We start from the raw sequence: 26049 nt of genomic DNA, 5'->3' as shown, positions 1-26049 counted from the left end.
TCCAGGACTAATGGTTTACGAAATAAAGAATACAGTTTCTGTTCCATATCTCCATTGGATACCCTGCTACTCTATGAAACAGGAGTATGTGTGTGTTATTTACAGTGATCACAAAATATTCCTCGACGTACATTATAATGCACCAGTCCACTGATCAACGGCATCTACGCATTGTTCTGTGGAAGTCCCATAGAACTGCAAGATCCCTGTGCATGGTCTTTGAGTGAACTACTACTTTTTATTGTTTTCCCTTCCAAGGTCTTTCCTCCTTGCCCCTTATCATTTATCTATCCTTCCCTTTTATTTATTTATCTATTTTATAAATGTATATACTGCATAATCAGTAAAAAGAATGAAAGCGATTTACAAAATTAAAATATGTTATAACAAAACAAAAAAATAGACATAATATACAGCAAGCCTAACATAACAAAAACAAGACTAAAAGTAATAAAACTAAATAGAAATATAAAAGTACTGCTAATACCCTGAACAGGTGTTGCAGTCTCCACCGCTTCCCCTCTGTCTGCTGTGCTTGGTGCTCACCTCCAATGGGGGAACGCCGCTCCCGCGGCTCCGCTGGGCCTTCAGGGCGTCCGCCATTGCCAGATCATCTCGCTGCTGCCACCCGCGCATTATGGACGCACGGCCGCCGGAAGTCTGGCCCCGCCTGGGTTAACGACGCCACGCCCCAAGCCTGATTTAACCAGCGTTCGCCTGCCTTCTCATTGCCTTGCAACGAGGGTCACTACTGTTAGTAGTTCTTAGTTGCGCTTCTCCAGTTCTGCTTTCCGTTTGACCTCAGCTCGTTCCTGACTCCGCTTCTGCCTGCCGCTCGCCATTGACCTCAGCTCGTTCCTGACTCCGCTTCTGCCTGCCGCCCACCATTGACCTCAGCTCGTTCCTGACTCCGCTTCTGCCTGCCGCCCGCCATTGACCTCAGCGCGTTCCTGACTCGGCTTCTGCCTGCCGCCCGCCATAGACCTCAGCTCGTTCCTGACTCGGCTTCTGCCTGCCGCCCGCCATTGACCTCAGCTCGTTCCTGACGCCGCTTCTGCCTGCCACCTGCCATAGACCTCAGCTCGTTCCTGACTCGGCTTCTGCCTGCCGCCCGCCATAGACCTCAGCTCGTTCCTGACTCGGCTTCTGCCTGCCGCCTGCCATTGACCTCAGCTCGTTCCTGACGCCGCTTCTGCCTGCCACCTGCCATTGACCTCAGCTTGTGCCCGACTCCGCTCCTGCTTGCCGCCATCCTCCGACCTTTGCCTGTTCCTGAGACTGCTTCTACTGGCTGCCAACCTGTCGGGTTCGTCTCCGTTCCTACTCACCACCTGTTCCAGCTCTATTGCACGCTACAGACTCCAGTCCTGCCTTCAACTGGTCACAGTCCACTATACGCTACAGACTCTGTTCCTGTTATCTATCTGCTCCGCTCCACGGCATACTACAGACCCTGGGCCTGCTCGCAGACTGCTTCTATTCAGCAAGCTAGAGACTCTATCCGCCCCGCTCTCGCCGGGCCCTCCTGCTCCCTGTTTACTGGACTCTGTGCTTTACTCCTTGCCCAGGCCTTCTTTCTATAGAGACTGTTACTGTGCTCCTAAGTCCCAAGGTTCTAGGACCCTACGGGCTCCTCCTGGGGGGTTCCTGGTTCCCGGGTGAAGACCTTTGCCTGTGGCTCCGCCTCCCGACCTACTCTGCCTTCAGGGTAGTTCGGCTCAAGGGTTCACACCAGGACTGCAGCTTCCCAGACTGCAACAGTTTGCAAGGCCATGGACTCGGCAGAGTCTCCCAGTCTGCAGGCTATCCCTGGGATGGCGCAGCACCTTCAGCAGCAGCAACATTGTATTGATACTCTCGCTGCCACTGTGGACCAATTGGTCTCTCGTCTAGAAGCTTCTACGCGTCAAGGGCCTTCTGTACCAGTTGCTGTTCCTAATACCCAGTTGCCAGCTCCTAGCAGGTATGCTGGGGACAGTAAGTCCTGCCGTGGGTTCTTGAACCAGTGCCAAGTACGGTTCACTCTGTTACCAGCCCAGTTTCCCACAGAAGCAGCTAAAGTGGCCTATATTTTTTCTTTGTTGGATGGCAAGGCGCTTGAATGGGCTTCACCCTTGTGGGAGCGCTCCGATCCTCTGCTACAGAATCTTCAGGAATTCCTTCTTCAGTTTCGCCTGGCCTTTGATGATCCTGCATGCCAGTCCACGGCGGCTTCAGAACTCCTGCACCTCCGACAGGGCACGCGTCCGGTAGCGGAGTACATTATCAACTTTCTGGGCTTGATGGACCCTTGGTCTGACCCAGTATGGCATTTTCTTATGTTCTTATGTTTCGAACCCTGGCCATGGAACTGGCTTGGCAGGATGATTGCTTAAAAGGGATCTTTCTTGAAGGCTTGGCTGGTCGGATTAAAGATGAACTGGCAGGACGGGAGATACCTGAGGAGTTGAATGATTTAATGGACATTGCGGGCAAGGTTGACCGCCGTCTTCAGCAGCGAGACAGGGAGACTCAGTCGGCTAATAGGAGTCAGCCGCGCCTACACGTCTCCTCTGCAAAGGGCTTCCCCTGCTGCCAGCCCTGCTTCTGAACCTATGCAGCTGGGCAGGTCGCCACTTACTCCGGAAGAGAGGAGCCGTCTGCGCTCCTTAGGCCTCTGCCTATATTGTGGAGGTAAAGGACATTTCCTGTCATCGTGCACTGAGCGTCCGGGAAACGCCCGGACGCTCAGTGCACGATGTTATACCGAGGAGCCTAGGTTATACCGAGGAGCTACACCTAGGCGCTACCGGATCCGCTCCTCTCTGCACTCTTCCTGTAACCCTCAAATACCCCGGTGGGGAGATCCAGATTCGGGCCTTTGTCGATTCTGGGGCTGAGGGGAACTTTATTGTGGCCGAGCTGGTGACACAACTAGGCCTGCCTACGGAACCGAGGAATCCTCCTCTACGCATCTCTTCGATCCGAGGGACCTTGCTGCCTGGAGTTATCTCTCGCTCCACGAGACCAGTGACTTTGCAAACAGGTCTATTTCACTCAGAGGAGATTTCCCTACTCATCCTGGAACGAGCCTTGCATCCACTGGTGCTGGGACTTCCGTGGCTTCGTCAGCACTCTCCCGTCATCAGATGGGATGACTTCCAGCTGGTCAGCTGGGGTTCTGCCTGCTTTGACCGATGTTTACATCTTCCTCGTCCTCCCAACTCTCTGCATCTCTGTTCCTCGCACCTCCTGCCAGAGGCCTACCAAAGTTTCCAAGATGTCTTCTCCAAGGAGATGGCAGAGATCCTTCCGGAACACAGACCGTTTGACTGTCCCATTGATCTGGTTCCCGGTACCACACCGCCTCGTGGTCGTGTATATCCTCTCTCATTGCCAGAGACTAAGGCAATGTCCCAGTACATCTCCGAGAACCTCGCCAAGGGGTTTATTCATCCATCCCAGTCACCGGCAGGTGCTGGATTCTTTTTCGTGGGTAAAAAGGATGGTTCGCTACAACCGTGTATTGACTATCGCGGTCTCAACGCCATTACCAAGCAGGACCGCTATCCACTCCCGCTTATCCCGGAACTACTGGATCGTCTCCAAGGGGCTCGCATCTTTACTAAGTTGGACCTCAGAGGGGCCTATAACCTCGTCCGTATTCGCCCGGGGACGAGTGGAAGACGGCATTCAACACACGATGGGCATTACGAGTACCTCGTGATGCCCTTTGGGCTTTGTAATGCCCCCGCCGTCTTCCAGCACCTCATGAACGAGGTGCTCCATTCCCACGTAATAGTCTACTTAGATGATGTCCTCATATATTCCAAAGACATAGACTCTCACCGCCAGCATGTTTGCCAGGTTCTCCAGACCCTCCGGGCCAATCATCTATATGCCAAGCTTGAGAAATGCGTTTTTGAAGCCGAATCTCTACCCTTCCTGGGATATATTATCTCAGCAGCTGGCTTTTGTATGGACCCAGAAAAGGTAGCCGCCATCACAAAATGGCCCCAGCCCATGGGTCTCAAAGCCTTCCAGCGCTTCCTGGGCTTTGCGAACTTTTATCGACATTTTATCCCACGTTACTCTCACCGTGTGGCTCCTCTTACAGCCTTGACCCGTAAAGGAGCAGATGTTAAACACTGGCCGGATGCTGCAGTTGCAGCTTTCTCTGATCTCAAGGAGGCCTTCCTCTCAGATGTTTGTCTCCGACACCCGGACCCCTCACAACCTTTCATCGTGGAGGTTGATGCCTCCAGTATCGCAGTGGGAGCGGTCCTCAGCCAGCACTCAGATGCTGGACAACTCCTTCCTTGCTTGTACTTCTCCCGGAAGTTCTCAGCCGCTGAAAGTAATTATTCCATTGGAGATAAGGAGTTGCTGGCGATAAAACTCGCCTTCGAAGAATGGAGACAGTGGCTCGAAGGCTCCTTACACACCACCACTGTTTACACGGATCATAAAAATTTAGAATTTCTGACCCAGGCTCAACGACTGAACCCTCACCAAGCCCGCTGGGCCTTGTTCTTCAGTCGATTTGACTTTATTGTACAATACCGTCCTGCTGCAAAAAATCTCCGGGCAGATGCCCTGTCTCACACCTCTTGTGCCGAAGACGACATTGAGCCACCTCAATTCATCTTGGACCCCGCTAAGGTTCGTCTCTCTGCGATGACCATCCTCTCACAAGACCGGACGGTGCTCTCGCGCCGGGACCGCTTGACTGCATTACGTTGGGCCCACGACTCCTTGATCGGAGGACACGCTGGACGAGAAAGGACCCTGGAGCTTGTTAACCGGTATTACTGGTGGCCCAACATCCGGCGTGATGTCGCCTCTTATGTAGCTTCTTGCCCAACCTGTGCTCGCCAGAAACCCAATTCTGGCTCCTCATGTGGTCTCCTGCACCCGCTTCTGGTTCCCCCTGAACCATGGACCCATATAGCTACAGACTTCATAGTTGACTTGCCTCCATCCAAGGGACATACGGTCGTCTGGGTCACGGTTGACCGTTTCTCAAAAATGGTCCATCTTGTTCCTCTGCCTAAGCTTCCCTCTGCACCCGAGTTGGCCCACCTGTTCGCCCAACATGTGTTCAGGCTTCAAGGCCTCCCTCAGGATATCGTCTCGGACAGAGGTTCGCAGTTTGTGGCCCACTACTGGAGAGCCCTCTGTAAATGCTTCCTGGTAAAGCTCAGTTTCTCCACAGCCTTTCATCCTCAAAGCAACGGACAGACCGAGAGGATGAATAGGACCCTAAAAACATACCTCCGGGCCTTCATTAATGAGAGGCAAGACAATTGGTCAGAGCTCTTGCCCTGGGCCGAATTCGCATATAACAACCTGGTCCATGCTGCCACGGGCAAGTCTCCTTTCCATCTGGTATATGGTAAGCCATTACGACCACCGCTCCCGCTAGAGGCTCCCAGTGCCTCACCTGCTGTTCAAGTAACTGCCCAGCAACTCCAGGCTTTGTGGCACATGACACGAAAACAACTTCTCCGGGCGGCCGCGAGGGCTAAGCAGACTGCCGATCATCATCGCCGACCAGCTCCCACATTCCAGCCGGGGGATAGAGTCTGGCTAAGTACGAAGAACCTGCACCTTCGACTTCCCTCTCAAAGATTTGCCCCGAAGTACGGTGGTCTGTTTCGAGTCGCTGAACGAGTGGGATTGGTATATCGGCTTCGGCTACCCTCTTCTTTCAGAGTACACAACGTGTTTCACGCCTCACTGCTCAAGCCTGTGGTCCTTTCCCGGTATCACCATACGCCTCCGGATCCTGCGGCCACAACCATTGACGATGATCTGACATACCAAGTACGGGACGTCCTGGACATTCGATTTCACAACCGCAGATGGGAGTATCTACTGGCCTGGGAGGGTTGTGGTGACTAAGATAACACCTGGGAGCCCAGCCGTAATATTCTGGTCAAAGATCTCTTGCATCAGTTCCATCGGGACCATCCAGAAAAACCGGGTCCGCTCAAAAGGGGCCGTAAAGGGGGGGGGTACTGTTGCAGTCTCCACCACTTCCCCTCTGTCTGCTGTGCTTGGTGCTCACCTCCAATGGGGGAAACGCCGCTCCCGCGGCTCCGCTGGGCCTTCAGGGCGTCCGCCATTGCCAGATCATCTCGCTGCTGCCACGAGCACAAGGACGTGCATTATGGATGCATGGACACCGGAAGTCTGGCCCCACCTGGGTTAACGACGCCACGCCCCAAGCCTGATTTAACCAGCGTTCGCCTGCCTTCTCATTGCCTTGCAACGAGGGTCACTACTGTTAGTAGTTCTTAGTTGCGCTTCTTCTGTTCTGCATTCCGGTTGACCTCAGCTTGTTCCCGACTCCGCTTCTGCCTGCCGCCCGCCATTGACCTCAGCTTGTTCCTGACGCCTGCCATTGACCTCAGCTTGTGCCCGACTCCACTCCTGCTTGCCGCCAGCCTCCGACCTTTGCCTGTTCCTGAGACTGCTTCTACTGGCTGCCAACCTGTCTTGGGTTCGTCTCCGTTCCTACTCACCACCTGTTCCAGCTCTATTGCATGCTACAGACTCCAGTCCTGCCTTCAACTGGTCACAGTCCACTATACGCTATAGACTCTGTTCCTGTTATCTATCTGCTCCGCGGCATACTACAGACCCCGGGCCTGCTCGCAGACTGCTTCTATTCAGCAAGCTAGAGACTCTATCTATCCGCCCCGCTCTCGCCAGGCCCTCCTGCTCCCTGTTTACTGGACTCTGTGCTTTACTCCTTGCCCGGGCCTTCTTTCTATAAAGACTGTTACTGTGCTCCTAAGTCCCAAGGTTCTAGGACCCTACAGGCTCCTCCTGGGGGGTTCCTGGTTCCCGGGTGAAGACCTTTGCCTGTGGCTCCGCCTCCCGACCTACTCTGCCTTCAGGGTGGTTCGGCTCAAGGGTTCACACCAGGACTGCAGCTTCCCAGACTGCAACAACAGGATGCGAATCAACAGAGGAAGTCCACCTCGCCCAGAGAACAACCAGGCCTTCACCTGGTATGAAATTTTAAATAATTTAGTTCCCATCTAACCTGTAAGGGCAAGGTTTTCCAGATCTGAGGGACTACTGAAGAAAAAGCCCAATCCGAAAATCGCTTAAAATGCAATTTATGAGTAGAGGACATAGCTAGTAAACAGTCCTGCAAGGAGCAGAGCAAACAGTCAGGTCTATACCATATTAACTTTTCCAAAAGATATTTAGGGCCATTGCCTCTCATCAAGCTTAAATTTTGCCCTTTCTACAATTGGCAACCAACGTAATGCATGCAACATTGATGAAACACTCTCCAACTTAGACTTCCCAGCACCAAAGGAGCCACATTGTTTGGTAATAGCTGTAAACTATGGGTAGAGTTTCTAGAGAGGCCCACATACAAAACATTGCAATAATCTAATATTAAGACAAGCAGGGTATGTACAGGCCCGGTGTGACCAGGTGTGCATACCATGCATTTGCACAAGGCGGCACACCTGAGGGGGGCAGTGGGCCTGTGGCAGCTGGAGAGGCCATGGGGCCATTGCCGTAGTTCAACCCGTCTGTGGCTGAAGAAGGAGAGGCTGCCGGCAGGTTGAGCTCCACCGGCAGCCTCTCTACTTCAGCCACCGGCAGCCTGTGGCCTCTCTCCTTCCTCACCACTGATGTTAAGCCCTGCCGGCGGCGAGGAGGGAGAGAGGCCGCAGGCTGCCAGTGGCTGAAGAAGGAGAGAGACCACTGGTGGAGCTCATCCCGCCGGCAGCTGAAGAAAGAGCTGCTGGCAGCAGGAGGAGAGAGGCCGTTGGCGAAGTTCAACCTGCTGGGGGCTGAAGAAGAGAGGCCACTGGCGGCTGAAGGAGAGGCCCGTGTTTTTGTGTGTGCATCCGCACCCCCACCCCTCAGCAGGAAGGCTGTTAGGCCATGGTAAAGCTCATCCACCATGGCCCAATGACAGTAGGTGGCAAGGTATGCATTTGTGTGAGCTTGTATGTGTGTGTGTCTGTATGAGAGCCTGTGTGTGTGTGTGTGAACCTATGTGTCTGTGAATGTGACAGTGAAAGCCTGTATACTTATGTGTGTGTTTGTGAATGTTTGTGAGAGCCTATGTCTCATGTATGCTTTCACAGGCACACACACACACATACATAATGTATCTGTGAGGGAGAAGGAGCCTTTGTGTATGTGAGAGAATGAATGTGTTATTTTGTGTGTGTGTGTGTGAGAGGGAAGATAAAATTTGTACAGTCCTACATCCCCCAATCCACGATGATCTCAGGGTGACTGGCAATCAAAAGATCCCAGGTATGGAGAGCAGGAGATTTTAAAATCTTTATTAGTTTTAATTATTGGGTGTGATTTGATGTTTCTGCTCTTTTGAAATATTTAATTTTTTTGGAGGGAAATAGAACATTTTTTAATTATTGGATTTTTTATTCATCAGATGTTTTGAAATATTTTATTGGTTTGGGACATTTTGGATACTCATTCATTAACTAGTCTGAAATATTCTTTTTATGAATATGATTTTATTATTATGACTGTTTTATATTTCTGGGGAGGAAGGCCAGCACAGTAATTCTTCGCACAGGGCAGCAAAAAACCCAGCACCCGCCCTGGGTATGAACCACAGTTTTTAAAGAGAGTCAAAGAGAGGCTGAAGTGATGTAGACCCTCTGTGCCATGGAGCCAATATGTGACTGCATAGAAGAGCTAGAATCCAACCAGATCCCTAGACTTTTGACTTTAGGAGAATTATATATCACTTGCCCCTCCAAAACAGGAAAAACAATCACATTTGTAGAACTGCCTACGAATAGAATCTCCCATTTTGCTTTTATTCAGGACCAAATTATTCATATGCAATCACCCAGCTAGCTCAACCAAACAAAAATGTAAAAACTCAGTGGCTTTATTAATAAATCCTCTAACCAGAATCATCGGCACATGATATCCAGTTCAGAAACAAATTACAGTCAATGGATGCATATATACATTTAACAACAGAGGGGTGAAGCTTTGAGGCACTCCGGTCTCCAGAACTGAAAGTGGCACAAGGGAGATAATTCCCTACCTGAGAACCAATCACAGCCCCTACCTCCTGGCACCTTTAGATCAAAAGAACTTGATGCATCAAGCAGGACCAACTGAGCAGACCTCCCACCATCCAAAACCTGTATCACATCACCCGATAAAGATAACAGAACTGACGCGTCCGTATTGTGACTCGATTTAAATTCAGATTGGCCACTGACCACCTTCTAAGTAAGTTTAGACGGGAAGGGCAGATTTGAAAAAGGTCTGCAGCTGTGGCTTCATCGCTGATCTTACACAGCCAGGTTACCCGTTAAAGCCTTAATAAGTGCCATGGATGAAGTGGACTACCCTTTTTCTTTTTTTTTTTTTAACTCCCGATGCATTTGCATAGCCTTAGTTACTGGACTGGAATAAATTTGCACCTTTGGTAAAATAAATACATTTTCCACAGAAGCAAATGAAATGTTCACTAAATTGTAGCAGTAATGGTTTATTACAGTGGCCCTCCCGTGACTGTTTGCATTCTCTCCTGCAGCCACATTCTGTAACCCAGAGGGCAAGAGCTAGCTCCATCCACAGCCACTCTTCTGATCACTAATGCACCCAGCAAACCTGCATAAGAAAGTAAGAAGCCCTCTGTGGCAGTGAATAATCTCAAATCTTTTCTAAACCGCAGGTGTGAAGAACCCTCCTTCTGGGGAAGTTCATATCTGGGTGAAAGACATCAAAGACTTGCCTCAGCTGAGACCTTCTGGGGTTGACTCTTTTGTAAAATGGTAAGTTCATAAGCTAAATTTATGGGAGGAGTAGCCCAGTAGTTAGAGCAGTGGTTCTCAACCTTTTTCCCATCGTGACACACCTGACAGACCACACTCACATGCGTGACACACGCTCATTACAATTCACAGCGGAAATAAAAAACAAAGGCCCGGTATTATTTTTATTGTTAAGAATGACACAGGGGAAAGATAAGAGTACTCTCTCTGAACACCAGAGATGTACCAGAGCAGTAGGTGCGGGGAGCACACTAGTAGCTGCACTGTTTCCCAGAAGAGATCACTCTATTCTTGGCCTCAAAGGAAATGACAGAAGATAAAGACCAAAATGTCCCATCCTGCCTACCCAGTTCAGATTCATCCACTTGGAGTAGATAAGAATATCAATTCCCACACGCAACTCAGCCCCAACTGCTTCCCTTTCTCATGTCTTTTACCCAGTCTCTCACCTCTTTGCCTACCAGTGCCCTCCACATCTGACCCAGCTTGCCCAATACCTGTTACAATGATGGCCTCCAGCACCGTCACTTGCATCATCTTCATCTTCGCTTCTTGCAAGCCAAACACCCAGGCCCGCTTCTGTGTCTTATTACCAAGTTTTGTGAGAATCTCCACAACCACCTAAATTAGTGAGACTTTTATAATAAATCCTCACTGACGTTTGAGTTTCATCCAGGTCACCTTGGTGGTTTGTTGGAAACCTGATATTGTTGTACCTCTACTGCATGGCTTCTCATGAATGTGCATGAGATAAATTTGCATATACTGTGATATGCCAGCTTCTCTCGTGCATATTCACTGCGGATATCCTGAAAACCTGATTGGCTGTGGGGTCCCCAGGGCAGGTCTGGGAACCCCCACTTTGCTGTTTGTAACATGGGCAGACTAGATAGGCCATATGGCCTTGTTCTGCCATCATGTTTCTACATTTCTGTGTAACCACCGCTTCGGTGCGGGACAAGTTACCCCCCCACAATCAATATCTTAACAGGAAATGTTCAAATCACTCAGAGACAGAGGAAGATGTGCAAATTGATAAGGATAGTATATTTGGACACAAACAAAGAAGGACATTGATTTCCTGACAGACTCAGCCATAAACTCAGATATGTTTTCTCGTGGAAGCCTAAGTCTGCATAATAAGCATAAGTTGAAATAAGTGTTATGCAAAAGGGATATTTAATTTACCGTCCCTGGAGACTGCATCTTCTGTGCCAGCTATGGTCGGATGTGGATAAGCGATCTATAAAAAGGCTGATGGTCTGAATGGAAAGTCAAGCTTTGACCTGAAAGGACCAATAGCCCAATAGGCATCTCACTGACAGGATCAGGCGAAGCAATGCTTGCTGAAAAATAAATTCCGTTTTGCATTGCTTGAGCAAAACTTGGGTTTTGGTGTCCTTTTTCTCTTTTTATGCCTCAGAACAGTGGTGGCCGCTTTGCACTTCAGTGATGCTTGATCAATGGCTGTGTTTTGTCCACTGCAGTTACGTGCTTCCTGACACCAGTAAAAAGAGCTACCAGAAAACGCGGGTCATCAAGAAAGACCCCAACCCGGTCTTTAACCACACTATTGTATACGACGGATTCCATACGGAGGACCTCAAAGACGCCTGCGTTGAACTGACTGTGTGGGATCACGAGAAACTGACCAACCACTTTTTAGGAGGGATCAGACTGGGACTCGGCACAGGTACGTTACCTTCCCTGGTTGCCCCCATCATGGTCCTTCTTTAAACGTGCTTACCTTATCGCTTCAGCTTGAGGAGAGAAGAGAGCCAGACATTGTTGACTTACTGTAGAAATCAGACCTATGAGACCTTGTAGGGGCCCTACAGCCCAATACTCCCATCAAGTTTCTTTGTATGCATTATGCGTAGATGGGCTGCCTTGCCAGGATGCTTCCCTGCTATCCCCAGAGTGACCAGGTGATGCCCATCACCCTGAGCTGCAGGAAGGAGATGGTGAAAGAGTTACATGGCCAAGACTTTCTAAATATAGAGCTATACAGCTCAGGCACTACTGGTACCTGCAAGGGAAAAGTAATAGCAGGAAGTCAGAATAAGGCCCTTGCTCCTCAGTTGGATGAAAAGGGTCACCCCGGTAGCAGCAGCAGCATGGGGCATATATTTCTTTGCAGATAAATACCTTTTTACTCTGCCTCCTAATTCTCAGTGTCTACTGGCCAAAAAAAACCTATTTTTTCTGCATCATATTTATGTGTGTTACACAGGAAACCCACAATTAGTATTCTGTGCAGCTTTCTGAGATGAGGAAGGGAGGAGGGTTTCGAAAGATTATCTTGACATAAAAATAATGTGAGCCTGGTGGCGGAGAAGACAGAACGTCAGTCTGGAATGAATGTCCGACACACCGCCTCTCGAGGCGTGAACGCATTCCTGGGGAAAGGCCAGCCAGAGTACAGCCCAGCAGCAGGACAAAATGCAGTGTCAGATCCTGGATTAGTCATTGCCAGGCACAGCCTGGGACCACAGTTAAGCATTTAGCTGGTTGATGCTGGCAGGCGGCACTGTTGTGGACTGACTGGGTTTATTGTAATGATGTAGTAACGTGGTTTGATGTGTTTGCGGATAATCTGTGTACAGAAAGAAAGAAAACTAAAGCATGTGGGAGGAATTGGCTAGAGTTAGAGCACCCTCTTCTGTAGTACTCCCAGGTTGCTATCCAATAATACTACCTTTCTAATCTAATCTTACACCCTTCCTTTCCTGACCCAACTGAAGCAGTTCACAACTTATAAAAATGCACATTGCATAAATACAAATTCATGTTTAAACTTTTCATTGAAGTAAAGGAAAACATGAACTATAAGTATCTGGTCCACACTGTTCAAATTAAACACATTTCATGCAGAGCAAATCAAATAAATCCTAAATAATTCATCAATAATTAAAGAAAAAGCTGTACTGCTCCCTTTAGTACTCTCTTATTGCTAGAGTAGTCAGTACATTTATTTTTACATTTGATAATGGTCATTACAATATTCTATCCCCAATGGGGTCTGGCAGCAAAGCATTTAAACCCCCAAACCTCCCATATTCAACAGCATTCAATTTGTCACAAGGCCAAGAAGGCACCATTAAAACCCCCATGTTTGATTCTACACTTCATCTTAGCCAAAAGGCCAAGTTCTCAGTAGGATTACACAGCCCTCTCCTGTAGTACCCTTGCCTTGTTAGATTATTCAGTACAATTACTGGTACAATTCCCTCTCCTGTAGTACCCTTGCCTTGTTAGATTATTCAGTACAATTACTGGTGCAGTACCCTCTCCTGTAGTACCCTTGCATTGTTAGATTATTCAGTACAATTACTGGTACAGTTCCCTCTCCTGTAGTACCCTTGCCTTGTTAGATTATTCAGTACAATTACTGGTGCAATTCCCTCTCCTGTAGTACCCTTGCATTGTTATTCAGTACAATTACTGGTACAGTACCCTCTCCTGTAGTACCCTTGCATTGTTATTCAGTACAATTACTGGTACAGTACCCTCTCCTGTAGTACCCTTGCCTTGTTAGATTATTCAGTACAATTACTGGTGCAATTCCCTCTCCTGTAGTACCCTTGCATTGTTATTCAGTACAATTACTGGTACAGTACCCTCTCCTGTAGTACCCTTGCATTGTTATTCAGTACAATTACTGGTACAATTCCCTCTCCTGTAGTACCCTTGCATTGTTAGGGTATTCAGTACAATTACTGGTACAGTACCCTCTCCTGTAGTACCCTTGCCTTGTTAGATTATTCAGTACAATTACTGGTACAGTGCCCTCTCCTGTAGTACCCTTGCATTGTTAGGGTATTCAGTACAATTACTGGTACAGTTCCCTCTCCTGTAGTACCCTTGCCTTGTTAGATTATTCAGTACAGTTACTGGTGCAGTTCCCTCTCCTGTAATATTCCTGCATTGTTAGGGTATTCAGTAGAGTTACTGGTACAGTTCCCTCTCCTGTAATACTCCTGCATTGTTAGGGTATTCAGTACAATTACTGGTACAGTACCCTCTCCTGTAGTACCCTTGCCTTGTTAGATTATTCAGTACAATTACTGGTGCAGTTCCCTCTCCTGTAATATTCCTGCATTGTTAGGGTATTCAGTAGAGTTACTGGAACAGTACCCTCTCCTGTAATACTCCTGCATTGTTAGGTTATTCAGTACAATTACTGGTACAGTTCCCTCTCCTGTAATATTCCTGCATTGTTAGGGTATTCAGTACAATTACTGGTACAGTACCCTCTCCTGTAGTACCCTTGCCTTGTTAGATTATTCAGTACAATTACTGGTGCAGTACCCTTGCCTTGTTAGATTATTCAGTACAATTAGTGGTGCAGTACAATTACTGGTGCAGTACCCTCTCCTGTAGTATCCTTTGTTTGGTTACTCAGCACAATTACTGGTGCAGTACCCTCTCCTGTAATACTCCTGCATTTTTAGGGTATTCAGTACAATTACCGGTGCAGTACCCTCTCCTGTAATACCCTTGCCTTATTAGATTATTCAGTACAATTACTGGTGCAGTACCCTCTCCTGTAGTACCCTTGCATTGTTAGATTATTCAGTACAATTACTGGTACAGTACCCTCTCCTGTAGTACCCTTGCCTTATTAGATTATTCAGTACAATTACTGGTGCAGTACCCTCTCCTGTGGTACCCTTGCATTGTTAGGGTATTCAGTACAATTACTGGTGCAGTACCCTCTCCTGTAGTACCCTTGCATTGTTAGATTATTCAGTACAATTACTGGTACAGTACCCTCTCCTGTAGTACCCTTGCCTTATTAGATTATTCAGTACAATTACTGGTGCAGTACCCTCTCCTGTGGTACCCTTGCATTGTTAGGGTATTCAGTACAATTACTGGTGCAGTACCCTCTCCTGTAGTACCCTTGCATTGTTAGATTATTCAGTACAATTACTGGTACAGTGCCCTCTCCTGTAGTACCCTTGCATTGTTAGGGTATTCAGTACAATTACTGGTGCAGTACCCTCTCCTGTATGTCATGGGCTCCTCCGGCTGGCTCCCCAGCGGGGCTTATTTTCTTCCTCCCAAGCTTTGCAGGCCCTCCAATCCCGATAGCACGGCTGCAACTGCTGGTGTCCGCTGTAATCCTAGTGGCTCTGACAACCCTCCAATGTGGTTATTTGCAAGCCTTTCAAAACAGGCCCGAATCCTTAACAGGGCTAGTCACTCTAGCCAGTACCCTTTTCAAGGTCCTCACAAGAGGGGGAATAACAGTTTTCCCCCTCCCCCACAGGGCATGGGTTAACAAACAAAACAAAAACAACAAAGAATAGTTTAGTATTAGTTCCAGCTCATTCCTCTCTCTCAGTGTTGTGCAGTAATCCTTCTTCTATAGTCCCGTGACAGAAAAACTGCAACCTGGAACCTCTTTATCCAAATGTCTGCTGTCAGGCTTTAATCCTGGCCCTAACAGCCTTTTATTATTTGGGATCCAGCACAACTCACCCCTTCTCCCCTACAGCTGTGCTATAAGTAATGTTTTACCTCTACCACACAGTCAGCACCTTCTTTAGTTAGTGCCTTTTTGGAGAAACAGGTGAGACAAACAATTTCCCCCAACAGGTTTTTTCTCAGTTCTGCGTCACATTACTTCTCCACTTACTCTATCTCCATGCTGGATAAAGAAGAGTCCTCTGTAGGCAGCTCCCAGTCCATCTCCTCCTCCTCACTCAGGGACACACCCTCTCCTTCCCACAGCATGGACTCAGCTGACTCTAATTCCCCCAGATCACCTTCAGCAGCCACCTCAGCCTCCTTCTGGTCACGAGCCTTCCACTGCCGCTCTGGAACTCTGGGTATTGTAGTCCGTACAGGTTGTCTCAACGCCTCCTGCTGTTTCCCCTTGGGATAGTTAGACAACTGTTTAGTTTGGACCCGCTTACTGTCCTGCCGGGATAGGAGCTTGTTGCTCTTCTCCTTACATGTAGTACCCTTGCATTGTTAGGGTACTCAGTACAATTACTGGTGCAGTACCCTCTCCTGTAGTACCCTTGCATTGTTAGGGTATTCAGTACAATTACTGGTGCAGTTCCCTCTCCTGTAATACTCCTGCATTGTTAGGGTATTCAGTACAATTACTTGTACAGTACCCTCTCCTGTAGTACCCTTGCCTTGTTAGGTTATTCAGTACAATTACTGGTACAGTACCCTCTCCTGTAGTACCCTTGCATTGTTAGGGTATTCAGTACAATTACTGGTGCAGTACCCTCTCCTGTAGTACCCTTGCATTGTTAGGGTATTCAGTACAATTACTGGTGCAGTACCCTCTCCTGTAGTACCCTTGCATTGTTAGGGTATTCAGTACAATTACTGGTACAGTTCCCTCTCCTGAAATACTCCTGCATTGTTAGGGTATTCAGTACAATTACTGGTACAGTTCCCTCTCCTGTAGTACCCTTGCCTTGTTAGATTATTCAGTACAATTACTGGTGCAGTTCCCTCTCCTGTAATATTCCTGCATTGTTAGAGTATACAGTAGAGTTACTGGTACAGTGCCCTCTCCTGTAGTACCCTTGCATTGTTAGGGTATTCAGTACAATTACTGGTACAGTGCCCTCTCCTGTAGTACCCTTGCATTGTTAGGGTATTCAGTACAATTACTGGTACAGTTCCCTCTCCTGTAGTACCCTTGCCTTGTTAGATTATTCAGTACAATTACTGGTGCAGTTCCCTCTCCTGTAATACTCCTGCATTGTTAGGGTATTCAGTAGAGTTACTGGTGCAGTACTCTCTTCTGTCATACCCTTGTGTCATTGGGGTATTCTGTACAATTACTCTCTTCTGCAGTCTCAGAATCGGGCCGATACAGTACAGTGCGCTCCCTTATTCAGTAAGGGGTAATAGCGCTTCAAAAATGCGCAGCCAACCCCCTCCCCCCCCCCCCCCGAAACTAATAGCGCCCGCAACATGCAAATGCATGTTGATGGCCCTTTTAGTTATTCCCACGCGATTCAGTATACCCAAAGGTCGGCGTTAATTTCTGCCGGTACCGGGAAAGTGTACAGAAAAGCAGTAAAAACTGCTCTTCTGTACACCCTCCGACTTAACATCATGGCTATATTAAGTCGGAGGTCGCAAAAGTAAAAAAGAATTTAAAATAAAAAGAATTTAAAATCGGCCCGTGGCTCGCGGGTAGAAAACCGGACGCTCAATTTTGCCAGATTCCGTTTTCCGAACCCCTGGCTGTCAGCAGGCTCGGGAACCGACGCCGACAAAATTGAGCGTCGGCTGTCAAACCCGCTGACAGCCGCTGCTTTTGTCAAAAAAGAGACGCTAGGGACACGCTAGTATCCCTAGCGCCTCTTTTTACCGCCGGTCCTCATTTGAATACTAAATCGCGCACACAGGAGAGTGGCTTGTGTGCACACCGGGAGAGCGGGTGCTCGCCTGCTCTCCCACGAGTTTTCCTGTATCGGCCCAATTGTTAGGATAGTCAATATTAAAAATAAAAAATTGCTAGTGATCCTAATTTAACCTGTGTTAGTTACACTGAAATAAGTACAAATAGAACAAAAAGAAATATTAATGTTCTTTCCTCTGTGGCAGTACCTGAAGCTGACCAAAATAAAACAAACGCCCTTTCGGTGATGAGCGGTGCAACACTACAGTCTTATGGTGTAGCAGAAGTGAAGTAGTGGTTAAGATGAGAAGAGGGTAATAGGTTTCTAGGGGTGGTCGGTAAATGTCTTCCTCACCTGTCTTTCAGGTTACAGCTATGGGATTCCCGTGGACTGGATGGACTCCACCCAGGAAGAGACAGCTTTGTGGCAGGAGATGACGGCCGCCCCTGGCGAATGGATTGAGGGCTCACTCCCTCTACGGTCGCTGGCAGGCAGGAGGAAACTGAAATAGAGCAGCGGCCAGCACGGACTGCAGCAGTTTACTGTTTGATATCAGCACTATACTTATTGAACATTACATTAAAAAAAAAAAAAACAAGACTAAATAAACCTCCTGGGTACGTCGTGAGTAGACGAAGCGTTTGCACTTGGCGGGGGTAACTGTTTAGTTTTGTACTGTAAGCATCCAGTGAGAAAACATTAATTTTATTCTAATGCACTTTGTTGTTCTTTTGGAGTTAAGGAGCTTTTTTTGGCCCAACCATTTGTCTGTGTCGCCCAAATGAAATATGAAGTGGTGGAAAGACTTGCAAAGAGAAATTACAGGGGGGGTCTTAATGATGTCTTGCTTTTTCTGTGGTGTGAGTCCCCAGACTGGGATGCGACCTGCTATCTGGTCCCTGTGATACTGGAAGGGCAGGAACAGGGAGCACCAAATTCAGGACGCATCATGGTTTTTCTTTTTTTTTTTCCGTTACCCCTTAAACTCAGGGGGAGTAATTGAGAAATGTCTTTGTAAATATAAAACTGTTTACTGCTGTGGTCCATGAAAGGTGGGAACTCCTCCAGCCAGCTCGGAGCCTTGAAAAGGGAGTGTGCGCGTGGCTCTTGCACGTTACTGCGCTGGCACCGGCGCCGTACGTACGATGGCATCATCTCTGGCCTTCGGTGAAATCGCGAGGATGAAGGGGGGAAAAAACCCCCCAAAAAACAACCAACCAGAAAGCAGCAGCTGCCTGCAGGCCCCCAGCAGTCAGAAAGCAAAGCTACTCAAAGCGCTTTTACGTGGAAGGGGATTTTTACAATCTTGGGGATTTTCTGTGCATGGACATTTCTTGCGCTGGGTGCTGCTCCCTTAGATTTCAGCTTTAAGCTCCCAGTGCGGGTTCACAATCAGCCGCTGTCGGTCACTGCCACAGCCTGGCCCGCAGGTGATGGGGGAGACGGGATGGGTGGATAACTTTTCATCTTGCAAGAGAAACCAGCAAATGTTTGGCTTGTAGATTCCATGAAAATAAATGTGTGTGGAAACCCCCCCTACTTTCAGCAAAAAAAACCCAAACAAACCCTCTCTCTGTAATGTAAAGGGGGAGTTTTGGATGCAACGTGAAAGGAAGGGAAAATTTGTCGTTTGCAGCTTTCCATCTCGGTTATTTCTTATTTCTTGCTTAATTGCAGTATCTTAAAATGCAAAGAAAATGGTTGAAAGCTGAAAGATTGAGGGATTTCGGTACTTTTTGCCCTTCGCGTGGAAAGTCTCCCCTGGAAACCTGCGGGGCAGACCCTGATTCAGGGAAACAATATCCAGGCCCAAGCAGATCCTGCTTCTCGCTTTAGAGCCACCCTGGCTCTCTCTGGGCACCAAATGCTTAAACCTGCTGTGGAGAGGCCTTTGTACCGTCAGGCAAACTTCTCATTATATTTGAGGAATTAAAATATTGCCTTTTATTTATTTTTTAATGCAAACTTGTACCTGGTAGAGCCTTCTCAAACTCTGAGCCCTTCAGGCCTGAACTTCAGCACCGCGGGCACATCCTACAGCTCCCAGTTCTGTGGATCTTTGCACCACACAGCAAGGAGACCCTGCCCAGCATCCACCAAGTGAAGATTTGCCTGTTTGAAATGTTTGTAAACCGTTGTGATGGCGACGGGATATAAAAACCTAATAAATACAGAAATAAGAACTGGAAGAGGGGCTTTGCAGAAGACGAGCCGCTTGTACGGTTTCTGCAGATGTAAATGGCCTTCCTTCAACCATTTACAAGTCCATTTGAACAGATGGAAGGGAAATGTCAGAACTGCAGCTTAAAGAAAGCAGCGACACTGGACAACTTACCAGGGGAAATTAGGAACTGGGGTAAGTCAGTCAGAAATGCCAGAATGTGCTAGCAGGTTTCAGTTATCTGTTTTCTGTCAGATTGTCACCATTTGCTTTGTATTTCATGCAAGCTCAGGCTCAGTCTGCACAGTTTGCATTTTTTAATGACTCCTCAAGCAGCGAGAGTGTCAGGTACAATACATGATACTTTGTAGCCCAGAGCTCATATACCAAATGCCATCAACTTTGTAGCATTAACATAGAAATGACGGCAGAAGAAGACCGAAAGGCCCATCCAGTCTGCCCAGCAAGCGACGCACTTTATCCTTTTTTTTTAATCTTTTTCTATCACCCACCTGTTACTATTGGCTTCCAGTACCCTCCAGCCCTAATTCCCCTCCACCCCACCACCAATTTAGAGAGCAGCGCCGGATCTGCATCCAAGTGACATCCAGCTCAATTAGGGGTAGCAACCGCTGTAACAAGCAGGCCACATCCCTGTCCCATACTCTTACCCACCCCTGTTTTGTTTTGTTTTTTTGGAGATGGCAGCCCTCCATCCTTCCGCTCCGTGAAGGTGGAACACCAACCACTGGCCACTGGCATCCCGCTCCGTGAATGCCTCTGTGGCTACTGCCGCTCCGTGCAGTGTTTGCTGCCTTTTTATTCACGTCCTCTAGACTTGATGGACCCACAGTGTTTATCCCACGCCCCTTTGAAGTCCTTCACAGTTTTAGACTTCACCACTTCCTCCGGAAGGGCATTCCAGGCATCCACCACTCTCTCCGTGAAGAAATACTTCCTGACATTGGTTCTTAGTCTTCCTCCCTGGAGCCTCAGCTCGTGACCTCTGCTTCTGCTGATTTTTTTCTGATGGAAAAGGTTTGTCGTAGTCTTTGGATCATTAAAGTTTTTCAAGTATCTGAAAGTCTGTATCATATCACCTCTGCTCCTCCTTTCCTCCAGGGAGTACATATTTAGATTCTTCAATCTCTCCTCGTACGTCATCCTATGAAGACCCTCCACCTTCCTGGTCGCCCTTCTCTGTACCGCTTCCATCTTGTCCTTGTCTCTTTGTAGATACGGTCTCCAGAACTGAACACAGTACTCCAGGTGAGGCCTCACCAAGGGACCTGTACAAGGGCATAATCACTTCCCTTTTCTTACTCGATATTCCTCTCTCTATGCAGCCCAGCATTCTTCTGGCTTTTGCTATCGCCCTGTCGCATTGTTTTGCAGACTTCATATCATCAGACACTATCACCCCAAGGTCTCTCTCCTGCTCCGTGCACATCAGCCTTTCCCCCCCCCCCCCCATCGAATACAGTTCATTTGGATTTCCACTCCCCATATGCATGACTTTGCACTTCTTGGCATTGAATCTCAGCTGCCATATCTTCGACCACTCTTCCAGTTTCCTTAAATCCCGTCTCATTCTCTCCACTCCTTCCGGCGTGTCCACTCTGTTGCAAATCTTAGTGTCATCCGCAAAAAGACAAACCTTACCTTCTATCCCGTCCGCAATGTCGCTCACAAAGATATTGAACACATCCTCCAAGAAAGCTTCTACAGCCTTTCAGGGGCTTCATTATACAGCACTTTATTGTCATAAGAACATAAGAAAATGCCATACTGGGTCAGACCAAGGGTGCATCAAGCCCAGCATCCTGTTTCCAACAGAGGCCAATCCAGGCCATAAGAACCTGGCAAGTACCCAAAAACTAAGTCCATTCCATGTTACCATTGCTAATGGCAGTGGCTATTCTCTAAGTGAACTTAATAGCAGGTAATGGACTTCTCCTCCAAGAACTTATCCAATCCTTTTTTAAACACAGCTATACTAACTGCACTAACCACATCCTCTGGCAACAAATTCCAGAGTTTAATTGTGCGTTGAGTAAAAAAGAACTTTCTCCGATTAGTTTTAAATGTGCCCCATGCTAACTTCATGGAGTGCCCCTCGTCTTTCTATTATCCGAAAGAGTAAATAACCGATTCACATCTACCCGTTCTAGACCTCTCATGATTTTAAACATCTCTTTCATATCCCCCCCCTGTCGTCTCTTCTCCAAGCTGAAAAGTCCTAACCTCTTTAGTCTTTCCTCATAGGGGAGCTGTTCCATCCCCTTATCATTTTGGTCAGGTAGAAGGTGTTTCCACTATTAACAGCGTTCTTGTGACTGTGGAACTCATAGCAAATGTAGAGCTCATGGTTTGTTAAGAAATTTAATTTTACGATATCCTTCCTGTTCCATTTTAACTGGATTCTTCATGGAGGAAGCTGTAAACTGAAAAAAAAAAAAAAAAAACCCCTGGTATTACATCAGATCCAAAGAAACAAAGGTAAGCTTCCACGAATTATAAGTAAACTAGAAGGTGTTGCAAAATTGAATACTCATCTGTTCAGGGCCGGAGGAACCACTAGGCGAGCTAGGCCTGAGCGTAGGGCGCTGCGATTTAGGGGGCGCCACGGCAGGCGGCAGAATTCTGCCAGCCCCCGCCTCACCGTGCCACCATCCCAACACCCCCCTTCTGGTCTAGCGGAGGGCCTGGGAGCGATCTGCCGCTCCCGGGACCTCTGCTGCCACTAAGCAAAATGGCTCCGGTGGCCTTTAGCCCCTACCATGCGACAGTGGCCAACCAATGGCGCTGGTAACCCCTGTCACATGGTAGGGGCTAAAGGCCACCGGCGCCAGTTTGGTTAGTGGCAGCCGAGGCCCCGGGAGCGGCAGATGGATCCCGGGTGCCCACCTGGACCCCCAGGTATTTTGTAAGTTTTCTTTTGGCGAGGGGAGGAGTCAGGGCTGCGGCTGGGGGCGGCGCAAGGCTGAGGGTGCCTAGGGCGCCCAATCCCCTTGCACCAGCCCTGCATCTGTTGGCCACAAGAAGAAGTAAAATAAACTTGTCTCTTCTAAAAGCACCAAATATTCAAGCTTTTCCATAGCTGCAAAGAGAGCGTGGATTATAAGGCCGCAGAAGGGAGTAATTTTGGCTCTTCTAGGACACCCTACATTCAAACACTGTCTTTTCCTCCATGATTTTAAAAAGTCTGATCATAAATAAAAAGTAGGATGGTAATTTCCCCCCATGTACCTTCTGGTTTAGTTATAATTCATGGAAGCTCCTCGTTGTTTGTTTGGATATTGTTGGGCTTCATATCCCTCGATTTTTTGGTGATTACATCAGATCCTCCAAGTCATTGCCATCCAGAGGCGACAGTTTTATGAGCAAGGAGTCATCCTCTTCCTCAATCCCATCTCCCTCAGAAACGTCCGGATTCTTCCATTTAGAAGGTGAGATGGAAGTTGGTGAGTGAGAGGTTCTGATACATCTGGTAGTGGGCGCTGAGGCTTATTTGTGTAACAATACATCAGTTCTAGAAACGTCTGCCATCTGAGAACCATGACCTCTTAATTTATCTGTTCTTCATTTGCAGGATCCTATCTGGCCACCACTAAGGACACTGGATGTTCTTATGCGGTGTAATCATAAGGATAAAATAATACAAGATTGCTAAACTGCTCCCACTTTCATATATTCCTCTCCCGTCTTCCTCCCCAGGTTCCCTTACTTACTACCTGTTTTCTCCCAGGTCCTTTCCCAATGTCTGATCTCCCCTCAACCCATGACTGAAGGGCTCAGCCCCCAGCTGAGAGCCGTTCACGTACAGTAACGCTCTCTGACCGGTGGCTCGGCATTGCTATCAGTGCAGCAACTGGCTGTGATGGCTCCCAGCTGCAGGCAGCCTGAGGAACAGGAGCCCGAAATGAGACAGAACATGAATCTGTTTGGCACGGCGCTGCACAAGCCAATAAGGTCTGTCAGCGAATCCCAGGTCTGCAATCTCAACTGATCCAGCCTCACTTTTGTAATCTTGCTGTTTCAGTAGAAAGAAGTGGGCTGCGAATCCCTATTGCCAGAGAAAGATTCTGTCACACAAGGAAAAGAGCTGCCACGCAGGGGCAGCGCAAGACAATCTGCTGCCTGAGGCCAGCATGGTACAGGTCAAATTATCAAGGGGGGCCTCTTAGAGTCTGGCGAGCATTTATATGTCAATTCCTATTCGTTTCCCCGCTAAAATTGAATTAACTACAACCCCCCACCCTCCTGACCCCCTCGAAGACTTACCAAAACTCCCTGGTGGTCCAGCGGGGGGTCTGGGAGCCATCCCCTGCACTCACACCCTCGGCTGCTGGTTTCAAAATGGCGCCGATAGCCTTTGACCTACTATGTCACAGGGGCTATCGGTGACATTGGTCAGCCCCTGTCACATGGCCATCTGCGCCATCTTGTGCTCCTACCATGTGACAGGGGCTGACCAATGGCACCGGAACTTCCTTTTGCCCTCCCCTCACCTTCCCCTCCCTTCCCCTACCTAACCCACCCACCCGGCCCTGTCTAAGCCCCCCCCTTACCTTTGTCGGGGGATTTACGCCTCCCAGAGGGAGGCGTAAATCCCCGCACGTCAGCGGGCCTCCTGCGCGCCGGGACGTGACCTGGGGGTGGGTCCGGAGGGCGCGGCCACGCCCCCGGGCCCGCCCCCGGAACGCTCCCGACACGCCCCAAAAACGCCGCGCGGTTCGGGCACGCCCCCCGACACGCTCCCTCCGAAAACCCCGGGACTTACGCGAGTCCCGGGGCTCTGCGCGCGCCGGTAGGCCTATGTAAAATAGGCTTACCGGCGCGCAGGGCCCTGCTCGCGTAAATCCGCCCGGTTTTGGGCGGATTTACGCGAGCAGGGCTCTGAAAATCCGCCCCAAAAGTAATAAGGATTTTTTTTAAATCCCCACTTTCCATACCTGGGAACTTTGAGATTTCCGTAGATTAGTGCATGGGGAGGCAGACTGAGTGAATTTTCTCTTTACATATATATATATATATATATATATATACACACACACACACACAACACACATGTTCTCAAAATCTCACACACATGAACACACAGATGCTCTCTCACACACACAGATGCTCACACCTGTTCTTCACACGCGTAGATGCTCTCACACATGCTGTCTCTAACACATGCACACAGATGGTATACATGCTCTCGCTCTCACACACACAAATGCTCTCACACATATAAACTGATGCTCTCTCACATGTATTATTATTATTATTATTATTTATAGATTTTTATATACCGGGGTACGTAAGTAACATCACCTCTGTTTACATTCAACAATAATTCAGCATTGCGCTTTACAATGAAACATAGTAACTGAACAAATACAATAACATGTATAGTTTTGAATTTAAAAAAAAATATATATATACATATATATATATATATATATATATATATATATAAACAATAAATGGTAGACTGTGGTAATTAGGAAGAAGAGCGGAGGATTCAGTTCATTAATAGTATGCTTTTTTAAATAACCAGGTTTTGAGATTTTGTTTAAATTTTTTGTGGCAAAGTTCCTGGCATAATTCAGAGGGCATGGTGTTCCATATAGTTGAACCAGCAATGATGAATGATCATTCTTTTGTACTAGAAAGTTTGGTCAGATTGGGTGCTGGGATCTTTAATTTGGCTAAATGCTGGAATCTCGTTGGGCGGTGTGAAGTTTTGAATTGAAGATGATCGGTGAACCAGAGCATATCTCTGTTTTGAATAGCTTTATGGATCAGCGTCATAGATTTATATATTATCCTGGAAGCCACGGGTAGCCAGTGCAAAGACTGAAGTGCTGGAGTAATATGCTCGTGGCGGCCTGTGTCGGTGATCATGCGGGCAGCTGCATTTTGCAACATTTGCAATGGTTGTATAGTAGCTTTAGGTAGACCCAGTAGCAGAGCTACTGGGTCTACAGATGCTTTCACACACACATGCAGATATTCTCACACATTCTCTTTCTCACACATACAGATGCTCTCATACACACACTGGTGCTCTCTCATACATACAGATGTTTTCACACATGCTCTCTCTCACACACATACAGATGCTCTCACACATACAGATGTTCTCATACACACACTGGTGCTCTCTCACACATACAGATGCTTTCAACATGCTCTCACACATACAGATGCTCTCACACATGCTCTCTCAATTATGCACGCCCATGCTTTCTCCCATACACACCCATTCATATGCTGTCTCACAAACACACACTCCCTCTAACTCACTCACATGTGCTCTATCTCCCTTTTATTTTTTGGCTGCTGGGTTGGCATGCGCTGACGTCTTTTTACTTTGGCCGTTTCGGAGCCTCCTTTCACTACCAGCAGGATGGGCTCCACTGACACACCACTGGGCCTCCTGTTCTTTTTTAGCCACTGGCAGGATGGACTGAGCCTCCTCTTCTTTTTGGGCTGCTGGCAGGGAGTGGGAACCCTGCCGACGCGTAACTAAATATTGTATCTGGTGGCAAGGTGAAATGAGTACCGGGTGTTTTGACTGAGTATTTTTTGGCTGCCTCAAAATTTTGCCACCTGAGGTGACTGCTTTACCCTGCCTCATTACAGAACCGCCCCTGCTACCAAGTTACCCAGTCCCAGAAGGGGCACTTTGGGGCCATGCCTTGTTTTCCATTTACATCACCACCAGGTG

General features: G+C 48.0%; 1 protein-coding gene across 3 annotated transcripts in view; it reads left to right on the top strand.

The window, feature by feature from the left end:
- The window catches only part of LOC115081610 (synaptotagmin-like protein 2), a 251242-nt gene extending 233272 nt beyond the window's left edge, over positions 1–17970 (top strand). For all 3 annotated transcript variants that reach the window (XM_029586035.1, XM_029586034.1, XM_029586036.1), the window contains exons 15-17: positions 9686–9785; positions 11273–11478; positions 17533–17970. In XM_029586035.1, the coding sequence (XP_029441895.1) occupies positions 9686–9785; positions 11273–11478; positions 17533–17678 (452 nt within the window). In that variant the 3' untranslated portion in view covers positions 17679–17970. The remainder of the gene's footprint in view (positions 1–9685; positions 9786–11272; positions 11479–17532) is intronic.
- The last annotated feature ends 8079 nt before the right edge of the window (positions 17971–26049 follow it).

Source organism: Rhinatrema bivittatum, unplaced genomic scaffold (genome assembly GCF_901001135.1).
Source record: "Rhinatrema bivittatum unplaced genomic scaffold, aRhiBiv1.1, whole genome shotgun sequence".
NCBI classification, from domain to species: Eukaryota; Metazoa; Chordata; class Amphibia; order Gymnophiona; family Rhinatrematidae; genus Rhinatrema; species Rhinatrema bivittatum.
Note: the sequence above shows the minus strand (reverse complement) of the source record. Positions and strands in the feature narration are given on the sequence as shown.